Source organism: Electrophorus electricus, chromosome 14 (assembly GCF_041902795.1).
Source record: "Electrophorus electricus isolate QZ-2024a chromosome 14, ASM4190279v1, whole genome shotgun sequence".
Classification (NCBI taxonomy): Eukaryota; Metazoa; Chordata; class Actinopteri; order Gymnotiformes; family Gymnotidae; genus Electrophorus; species Electrophorus electricus.
The window spans coordinates 20,554,271-20,565,000 of NC_137510.1; the positions used below are offsets into that span (position 1 = coordinate 20,554,271).

Genomic DNA, 10,730 nt, shown 5'->3' on the forward strand with positions numbered 1-10,730 from the left:
TGACACTAAGATTTCCAGCTGTATCTCAGCTTGCTTGACTGACATTGCTTCAGAGATGACAGCCCACCACTACAAGCTCAGCCCCAGCAAATTGAGCTTCTGCCATCCTAGGAACTGCCAGTCCTCACCGTGACCTACCAGTTTCTTTCAAGAACTCCTTAGTATCGCTGTCTGAAGCTACTTGTAGCCTGGGCATAACTTTGGACAACCAGCTGACATTCTCATGTTTCAAATCCAACCCAAGAGCTTGTGCAGTCTCTTGTCATCTCAAAGCTAGACTACTGCAACTCAATACTTGCTGGTCTTCCTCTACAGGCCATCAGGCCTCTACAGCTGATCCAGAATGCAGCAGCATGACTAATTTTCAATCTTCCAAGAACGCACATTTCACTCCATTGCTGCGTTCCCTCCATTAACATCTAGTAGCTAACCGCATCAGATATAAAACCCTATTGTTTGCCTACAAAGCCAGAAATGGGACAACCCATTTTTGATGACAATGGTCAAATCCTGACGCATATCTCGAGTACTTCAAACCTCAAGTATGACTTGGCTTGAAACACCATTCTTCAAGTCTCATGGAAGACATGCATTGAGACTATTCTCTGTCATGGCTCCCAGATGGTGGAATTAACTTCTACTGGCTGTCCAGACAGCAAAGTCCCCTGTAGTTTTCAAATGCAGACTGAAGACTTATATATTTGTAAAATATTTAAATGACCAATGATTCTGCACTTATGTTGAGTGACTGAAACTCTAGTACTTATTGTCTGGTATTGTTTGTTATTGGACTTATCATTGTCTGATATAGAGCTTGTGTTTATTTTGCACTTCTATGTATCAGCATATTGGCATATCTATGTATTGATTTCTGAATTTTAGCAATATTGTAGACCTATGGCATCTTAAACTCTAAGCTACAGTACTGGCTACTATACATTTTATGAGTAGATGACAGAACACTTTTGTAAGTCACTGGATAAGAGCATCTGCTAAATGCAGAAAATGTAAATGTCAATGTAGAATCTTGTTTCTTAAGCACTTAGGGACTATTCACTGATCACCCTAGGTTAGAGTTTGGGATAGGGTTGGCGTTTAGGTTAGGTTCACTGTGTCAATGTGTCAGCAGACTCTGTCTTCCCTGACATCCCTGTCTTCCACTAATGGGCCTAGGAACATAGCACAGTGTGAGTTGCTTTTTCCTTGCCTTATGTATTCTATAGACTTGTGACCTGTCTGGCCACAACTGAAACATACCCAGGGTAGTTTAAGACTATGCTGTAGCTGGTTGCTGTACTCTAGTAGGAATGTGTTCTCTGACATGTACTACTGCAGTGTTTGGGACTTTGGCTCTGAGACTAGGACCATTCCCATTGAACTTTCATCCAAACTTACCAGATAGTTTTTTTAGGGGAGGTTGCATTGCCCTATCTGGTAGTTTTCGGAAGCTCTTCAGACAGAGATGTATACTTCTGCTAACTCAGCTTCTTGGCTTGATGAAGTTGGGTTAACTTCTTATATCCAGGTTCTTAGCACTGGATTGATGACCTCCATTAATTGCTCCAGGATGATGATGTCGTTAATTTAATCCTTTGAGCGTTGTTTAGAAATCATTCACTTCTCATTGAGATCTTTGAGTATGGCCTGCAGCTGTTTGGGTTTTTCTCCACATGGTACCACCTTGGAGTGGAACCTGAACCTGTAGGTCTCTCTCATATTTGCATAGGATGAACTCTTTGACTTTTATGTTGTTGCATTGGACTATATATTGGAGGTATCACTTGGGTCAAGGTGCTTGCTCACTGCTGTCAGCTGCTCTCACATGTCATAGCATATGTGGTTGAGGTGTTGTGCTTTGCGCTGTACCTGCTGCCCCTCCCAGTAGTCTTCGCACTTGTCTCTCCTGTTGGACCACATTTTTTAACTGTTCTAACTGATGAACATCTCTACTCTAGCTTCAAGATTTTTCTGTCTGACTTTTCTTCTCTGAATTGTTGAGCAGATATGAAGTCCCAAAACAGTCTATTGAGTTGAGACACTGAATCTAATGAGCAACTAGATGCAGAGAAGTAGCCTTGCATTTAACAGAATCCAAGGCAAATGTAAGTAAACTCAGGTTTAATCAGAACAATCTCTATGAAACAAGATCCAGAGATTGGTTTAGACATGTGGATAACACCTGGGTTAAGATCGAAGACTAAGACACACTAAGTGGACACTTGCATTAAATTTACACAGGGGGATGTCCAAGACAAAATTTTAGACTACACGGTACATATAAAAGATGATAAACATCTATAGGACATCCACCCATATTGATCAGTGATTATTATTAGACTTACACTACCACACAGCCATCCAACCCCTACACCCCCATGTAGCTCAGTGGTTAAGTGGTTGATGTATAATCAGAAGGTTACTGGTTCAAGCCCTACTGCTACCAAGGTGCCACTGTTGGGCCCCTGAGCAAGGCCCTTAACTGTCAATTGCTCAAGTTGTACTCAGTCATAATTGTATGTCACTTTGGATAAAAGTGTCAGGTAAAAGTATCTTTTATAAGATGCCTTTTGTACCATATGTAGTAGAAATCATTAACTGATGAAGCTTGTAATCATATGATATATTTACAATGTATGTTATTAATGTCATATCTGTTGTAAATTTCATGAATGTTTCAATGTTATGAATGTTGTGAATATTTATTCTTTAATGCCATGAGTGACCGAAGACAAATTTCTATACTGTAGACAACAATGTATTATTATTTTCTATTACTCTATACATACAATAAATGTTACAATTCTGGTAGTAGGAATTAACTTTACAGCAAAACAAAAAACATATTAAAAAAAATTCCAGTATAAAATAAAAACATTGAGCAACCAATGACTACTGGTTGTGCAAATGAAATAGATGTAATGCCACTGATGTAGTATACAAAAAGTACCGTTCATTTAAAATAAATATTTAACAAACGTTTAGGGGGTGGAAAAAACCTCACTGTGTATATACGACCAACAGACGCTGTACCTGACAGTCTGTTTGAGGATGAATGCCACTTTTAAAACCTCAAGGTGGACTAGGGTGAGGCATCCACCAATCATCAGATATGACGAGGGGGCGTTACCGGGAACATCGCGCGCGTAACAGCAAAAAGCCAAGCTTTTAAATGCCATTGTCACTAGCCTTTAAAAAGTTTGGAAGGTCTTCACCCTGGTCTGAAGAGCTACCGTGGTGTCATCAACTCAGGTCTTGGTAGGGAGAGCATTTAAGTAACACCATGGCTGGCGCATCCACCAGTATGCGGCTGAGACTGCCCATAGCTTGCATTGCCTTGGAGGTCATCCTCATTATACTGTTCGGAGTCGCTGTGGAATATGACCACGATGTTAGTGGCGAGGCAGGGCACAAAACAAACACGACACACCACGACTACGAGAACGAATTCTACTATCGCTATCCAAGTAAGTGCGACTGAGTGAGAGTAAGCGCCCTTGAGTGAGAGTAACCTGTACTCCCAGAAACACCTAGCTACCGTTAGATGATTTTAGTCAGAAGCATTTCTTTCCGCATTCGTCAGGGCTCAGCGTAGAGTACTTAATTTGATTACCTGCACTTTGTGTAATTATGTAGGTAAAATCGGTGTTGTCTTATGCAGTCCTATACACCTGTCTCCACCTGAAAATCTTCTATTGCTGTGCAGAGCATGCAGTATGTAGGAATTGTCTGGAAAAATGAGTAGAAATTATTCATTTTTAAAACATTCTCACACTCAATCTTCAAACCATGATTTAGTCGGAGTTCATGTACTTTGTAAGTTTCAGCAAATGACAACTATCTAGAACACTATTTTAAACTTCTTTTACTGGAGTATATGTTCTACTCTAATACATGATTTTGACTGATGATTTTGACATGTACAGTGCAGTCAAGTATTAATGAGAATAAGCATAAATGGACCGTTCTAATGGGCTGTTCTAATTATTGCTAAATGTTTGGAATGTTTGAGGATCTCTTGTGAAGAAGGCTTAGCTTCAAACTATTTTGTTTAACAGGAAATCAGCAAAAGTGGGTTAACAAATTACAACGTCTATTAAAGATGAGCCAATAACATTTCACATTGTTTCCTTAACCAACATTATTTAGATTGTTATATAAAATTAAGAGACCATGAACATGGAGTAATACGATCAAATTAATAAACACTCGTATTAAGAGACTTCAGTGCTTCCTATGGTCAAATAGACCAAATGATGAGCACTTAGAGATAGTTAATTTAGGTGTTAATAATTTGTAGATTCCAGGTGATGACAAGAAAAGACACATTGTGTCCCATGAGTGTGCATGATACTGATGAGTTTAATTAAAAGATTACTTATGGTTTATTGACACACCATTTATGACTTGTATAATGTTAACTAGGGCTGTGAAATGTTTGCTAAGTGTTCCTTAATGTAAAGTGTAACCAAATAGCCATTTTCTTGTTGCATTAGTGTACTACAGCTGAACGTCTGTAGATAGTATTATACATGTGGTGTGAAGCACAGTGCCAGAGAGGTTGTTACTCTTATCACTAGTGGTTCTGTCCCTTGGGCTATACCATAATGACTTAACTACTTTCTGTTCATCAGTCCGGTTCCAGACAATTTGCTGAAAACTTTTGTTTTGTAAATCATGTTGGTCAGTTTAGGGTATTGGGTAGTTCTGGTTGTCATTCTTTGATCGTGTCACTGCACGTCTTGCCCAAATCCCTTTCACACATCTGTTCAAATTTGATTGGAATGAGTAATATGTTGTATTTGAGCTTTATTCACTGCGAGTTATACTGTGTATGACTATGTATGTGACAAATAAACCAAACTTGAACTTGAACTATTATTCTGTTGTTTTGCTGTGTGGGGAAAGACGTTCACATCTTTCTGTAGCCTGGCTCTGTCTTACTAAAGCCTGTGGAATCGATGAAAGCTGTGGGCGAATGCTGTGTGAGGTGAAATAGTGTAGGAATGTTCACCTCTGCTAGTCTTCACCTGTAACTTCACACTTGAAGGACAGATATGTGTTTACACACTCATACCTGCATAACACAGGAGCTGGGGGGAAGAGGCTGAGGGCAAAAGCTGAAAGATGATATCTTGTTTTGCTTTGTAGGAGATATATTCTTTTGATTTGGATGCTTTGGATTTTTGTAGGAATGTTATGTATTCCATCCTTAATCATAATTTATAAGATAATGCCTAAAAACAGAAGGGATTATACTGACTAAGCTTTCTGTTTCAAATGATGAATTATGTCTTTAAAATGTTTCCTGGTTTAAGGTTCTGGGTAAAGTTTATGTTGAGTCACAGAAGGTCAAGCCATACAGGGTTTAATTGGTATCTAGCCATTTTAAATTGCTTTTTCGAAACGTTTTTATTTAGTTTTATAATATATTATCATTTTCAGGAGTATGAGAAAAGTGGACATTGTCATGTCCTGTGCATTTATTGTTTTGCAGCATATAATGGTTCACTTTTATAAGACCACCCTTCATCCATTGAGAATACTTTTTTCATTTGTAGTTTTGTTGGTTTATTTTTATATTTTATTTGTTTGTTTGTTTGTGTGTGTGTTTGCAAATTGTGTAAAAATTGTGTATTTCATTAAAACAATATATTATTTCAATGTTTTGTTTTGTTTTTTTGATAATTTTGAATAATGATAATACTTTGTAGCTGACTGCTGTATATTATTGACACCAGTCCTATAAAATAAGGGTCATAAGAATAGTGAATGTCCTCTTAATGGTTGTCAGCAAATTTGATAATTTATCATGTGAAAGTCTTCATATGACACTAAAGCGGTTCTAAGAAAAAGTTTTGGGGTTTTTTTTGCGTGTGTGTGTGTGCGTGTGTGTGTGTGTGCGCGTGTGTGTGTGTGTGCGCGTGTGCGTGTGTGTGCGCGTGTGCGTGTGTGTGCGCGTGTGCGCGCGTGTGTGCGTGTGTGTGCGCGTGTGTGCGCGCGTGTGTGTGCGCGTGTGTGTGCGTGTGTGTGCGTGTGTGTGTGTGTGTGTGTGTGCCTTAGGCTTCCAGGATGTACACGTGATGATCTTCATCGGTTTTGGCTTCCTCATGACGTTCCTGCAGCGCTATGGCTTCAGCAGCGTTGGCTTTAACTTCCTCATCGCCGCGTTCTCCTTGCAGTTGGCAACACTCGTGCAGGGCTTTCTCCATACCATAATGACAGGTGGCAAAATCCACGTCGGAGTGGAGAGGTGAGAGCACTCTCCTTTTCTCGTTCTTTCTCTTTCTCCGCATCAAAAGCGCTGGCTGGGTGACTGCCAGTGACTGTCTCCTGCAGCATGATAAACGCAGACTTCTGCACTGGTTCCGTGCTGATCTCGTTCGGGGCAGTGCTGGGGAAGACCAGCCCTGTACAGATGCTGACCATGGCTGTGTTTGAGGTCATACTGTTCTCCGTGAACGAGTTCATCCTTCTTTCTCTTCTCAACGTGAGTCGGTCCTGATTCTCTCAGCTGATACGGTTATATCTCTATGTGCAGACAGATATGAGTACCTGCAGCTGTAAGGATTTATCAGACAAACATCGTGCTCTCCTCAGACAATCAGACTGTATCTGCAGCATCGCTGGAGCCTTTTTAAAATATGTTAATGAAGTCTATTATCAGCAAAATAACAATTAAGGTAAACTGCAGCAGTGCTTTATGAATCTTGTATGTGGTGATGTCCATAGGCAAAAGATGCTGGTGGCTCCATGACCATCCATACGTTTGGGGCATACTTTGGCCTGATGGTGACCCGTGTACTGTACAGGCCGAACCTGGATAAGAGCAATAAGAAGAATAGCTCTGTGTACCATTCTGACATCTTCGCTATGATCGGTTAGTGAACTGCATTGCTCAGAAACCGGAACACATCCATCCATTATCGAATAACGATCTCAGTAAGTCATCGTCGTCATCATAAATATAAAAACTGAGCTTAACAAAGAATATGACACACAACGGTACTAAGACTTCTAAGACTAAGAACACAGGGCAAATGTTGATATAATGGTGGTAGTACTTCTCATACTAAGAACACGGGGCTGATATAATTATATACATTAGTATGAAAAACTCACAGCTTGAAGTTTATACATGTGTATCTACATGGATCTATGCAGTTTATTCATGGCTTTCACCTGCCTCGCTGAGACAGTAAGGACATGTCTAACTATTTTTGTCGGGGTCTCCTCAGGCACCCTCTACCTGTGGATGTTCTGGCCCAGCTTCAATTCTGCCATCACTCTTCATGGAGACATCCAGCACCGCACTGCCCTAAACACATACTACTCTCTGGCTGCCTGCACCCTCTCCACGTATGCCTTCTCTGCTCTCCTCAACCATGAGGGAAAACTGGACATGGTGAGCACCCCCATGTGGTTAAAATGTTTTAAATCACTTCACGTGTCCTCCTGGCTGTGCCTTTTGTGTGAGTGTCACAGTGATTTGAGATGAAGAATCGTGGTGTCGCTGTGTTTTCTCCTGCAGGCTCTAAGCCTGACCTGCTTGCTTTGCTTTAACACTGTTGGACCACTAATTAGTTCATTGCATTCTATTTGTTTACTCTATTTAGTGTATTGATTCTGTATTAGATTTTTCATAACCTATTGCTGATAGATTGGTTTTGATATTATTTGTAATATTTGCAGCTGAATTAATAAAAAACCTTATGTAAAACTTGAACGCCTGTTGCACTCTAGATCACCTGATCTTGGTGATTTGCAGGTGTCATCTACATAATGTTCTGTGTTGTTCTAAGCCTGGGGATCAGATCTTATCTTGTCGATCCTGCAGGTGCACATTCAGAATGCAGCACTTGCAGGTGGTGTAGCTCTTGGCACTGCTGCAGAAATGATGATCACTCCCTTTGGCTCCATGATTGTGGGATTTTTGGCAGGAGCAATCTCAGTGCTGGGCTATAGGTTTATCACAGTGAGTACTGACTCATGGTGTTGGAACTCTTTTAAGCACCTCTTAAGGAAGGGCACATACTTGGCAAACAAAACACTTTTCAAAGTAAATATTGTTGCAGCTCCTCATAGCTCTGTGTTACTGTCTTTGACAGCCCTTTCTGGAGTCGAAGCTGAAGATCCAAGACACATGTGGTGTGCATAACCTCCACGGAATGCCAGGAATTCTGGGTGCTATTGTTGGGGCCATCACTTCATTGGCAGCAACCAAAGAACATTATGGCAACAGGTGAGAGCTCTTCACTGTCTCATGTGCCCACCATGCTCATTGCACATGCTGCAGAAACCATTAAAACACCAGAGGGTTCTGTGTTATTCCGGCAACTGCCGTTTTCCCTTATCCTCGGAAAGTGCAAGTATTCACTTGTTTTCGTTAGAGATTTGAGACACTGATAAACCCATTCCATCGCAAACATACCTTGGGTAAGTCAGTTGTGCATGTTTTCTGTCAGTTCTTTTGAGCTATAAACAGTAGAGGAAAACATCAAAAACATGGAGACAAATTGTCAGTTATCAGTGAAGTGACACAAAGCACTACTAGTATTTGACCAGGAAACATATAGATGTATTTGCAACATTGCTTGGGACCTGTTATGTATGGGTGGTAGCTGTGCCAACTGCAATCTTCCCTTTGCATGCTAGCCATAGCACATATTCTGTCTGCCACCACTCGCTGTAGAACAAGACAAAATCTTTTTGTGTTTTCTACTAAAATGAACATTTTTCTCATTTATTCAAACAACAAAGCATTTTAACATGCACAAGGGTTAACTGTTTACCTGACAAACATTCACATCATGTGGCTGTTTTTGGTAAATTTATTGATCAAATCCATACGGGTCTTATCTTGTTATGGGGTTTTTTTGTGTGTATGTATGTTTCTTAAAATTGTAAACATGACCTTTGGTATGTGAAAGCCACTATGTAGGTTGCACTTCTTCTTCTTCTTTTTCTTCTTCTTCTTCTTCTTCTTCTTCTTCTTCTTATTATTATTATTATTATTATTATTATTATTATTATTGATAATAATCAACAATAATAATATTGCATATCAACTCTTGCCTTCAGAGACAGACTTACAAGCTGAGCTAAATTTGTAGGTGATTGGTCTGAGATCACACTATCATCCCTTCCCAATGTCTTTAGGTTGACAGCAGTGTTCCCTAAAATCACCTCTGATTTCCCAGCATCCGCTCAGGCTGGCATGCAAGCCATTTCTCTGGTGGTCACTCTGGGCATAGCCCTGATTGGAGGTATCATTGTTGGTATGTATCCAGTATTGTTTCACATTCAGAAACCAATATCTCACAAAGTTAGATATACTATATGTGATTGTAAAATATGTTTAGTAAAATCATTTTGGGGTTAAAATATTCTATAGACATCATCTTTGAATACTACTGAACTGGTGTGATAACTTATTTGAGTAGCTAAAGAACAGTTTGTTGATGACCATATTGATTGTTTTTAAACAGAGCATAGATACTTATCATAATGTGTGTGTTCTCAGGGTTCATTTTGAAGTTGCCTATTTATGGAGCCCCATCAGACTCACAGTGCTTTGAAGATGGAGTCTACTGGGAGGTATATTTGCCTAATGCCTACTGCATAGAATTGTAGTAAAATTTAAGTCAGTCTTTCAGACTTAAAGGAATACTCCAGCGTTAAACCTCAAAAGTAATTTTTTTTTCATCCCTCGAAGTAATTAAATGATTATGGTTGGAGTTTTGTTTGTTTTCTTTATATTTTTTTGTTCAAATGCTTGATTTTAGAGTTATAGATAATGTATGTTTTTCTCTTTTAACAATGGCATGCAACTTTATTTTGATTTAGAAAGGGGCTGTAACAATGTAAGTATAACAATGTAACTGTAACAATGTAAACTTCTGAGCATTTTCGAGTACCTTAGACATAGGCATGCTACATCGATCAGAGCGATCAGAAGCATGATGTACTTCTCCATAAATGTGTGGTCATTTCAGGTGCCAGGAGAACCCGAGGACTGTCAAGAGCTGGCTGCAGTGAAATCAGGAGAAGAGTCAGAGAAGCTCAATTAATATACATGTCTGAGTTTTGTGAGCATGTATGAATGTGTGCACATGTGGGTATCAGTGTATGTGTACCAATTTACCTGCTTTTATACACAGAGTATACACTCAAAAGTGAGTATAAGTGCCACGTGATCTGTGGTCAATTCTAGAGGTATGAATGTTGTGCTATTCAATACAATGTGTACACATGTGGTGCGTTGTTTGTTCATTCGTTTAGATGGAATACTTCTTATAGGAAAAAGTTCACCTCTAGGTCAGAGCCTGTTCATATGTTAAAACTATTTAGCATTTAGTTTATGAGCAATATCTTTTTTATTTCTTTTTTTTTTCATATCTTTATGGGGAGGTTTCAGATTGTGTTTAAAGCACTGCACTGGAGCAACGGACTTTTGAGGGAGGGCAGGACTATGGCTGCCAGAACGTAGCAATATGCAGACTACATTTAACATTCTCTACGTAGTGATTTTCAAGCCAGTTTCTGTGAACCTGCCTTGTGATTATGAAATTAGCTCACTATCTATGCAACCACCAGATGGCGGTACAGCGCTACTTGACTCCACTACAATAATTCCTAAATATGCATAGGTTTTCCAAAGAAAAATTGTGATTTAGAATTTACATTGAGTAAGGACCATTTATATCATTTTGAGAACTATAAGACAGACCTAT

At 39.5% G+C, this 10,730-nt stretch overlaps 1 protein-coding gene across 1 annotated transcript in view; it reads left to right on the forward strand.

Annotated features, from left to right (window-relative positions):
* Positions 1–3,172: 3,172 nt before the first annotated feature.
* rhbg (Rh family B glycoprotein) overlaps positions 3,173–10,730 on the forward strand; it is a 7,816-nt gene continuing 258 nt past the window's right edge. Inside the window, exons 1-10 of the mRNA XM_027029358.3 lie at positions 3,173–3,464; positions 6,061–6,250; positions 6,337–6,487; positions 6,730–6,877; positions 7,236–7,402; positions 7,835–7,972; positions 8,106–8,239; positions 9,157–9,275; positions 9,521–9,594; positions 9,993–10,730. The exon at positions 9,993–10,730 is cut by the window's right edge and continues 258 nt beyond it. Coding sequence (XP_026885159.3) covers positions 3,281–3,464; positions 6,061–6,250; positions 6,337–6,487; positions 6,730–6,877; positions 7,236–7,402; positions 7,835–7,972; positions 8,106–8,239; positions 9,157–9,275; positions 9,521–9,594; positions 9,993–10,067 — 1,380 coding nt within the window. The 5' untranslated portion in view covers positions 3,173–3,280 and the 3' untranslated portion in view covers positions 10,068–10,730. The remainder of the gene's footprint in view (positions 3,465–6,060; positions 6,251–6,336; positions 6,488–6,729; positions 6,878–7,235; positions 7,403–7,834; positions 7,973–8,105; positions 8,240–9,156; positions 9,276–9,520; positions 9,595–9,992) is intronic.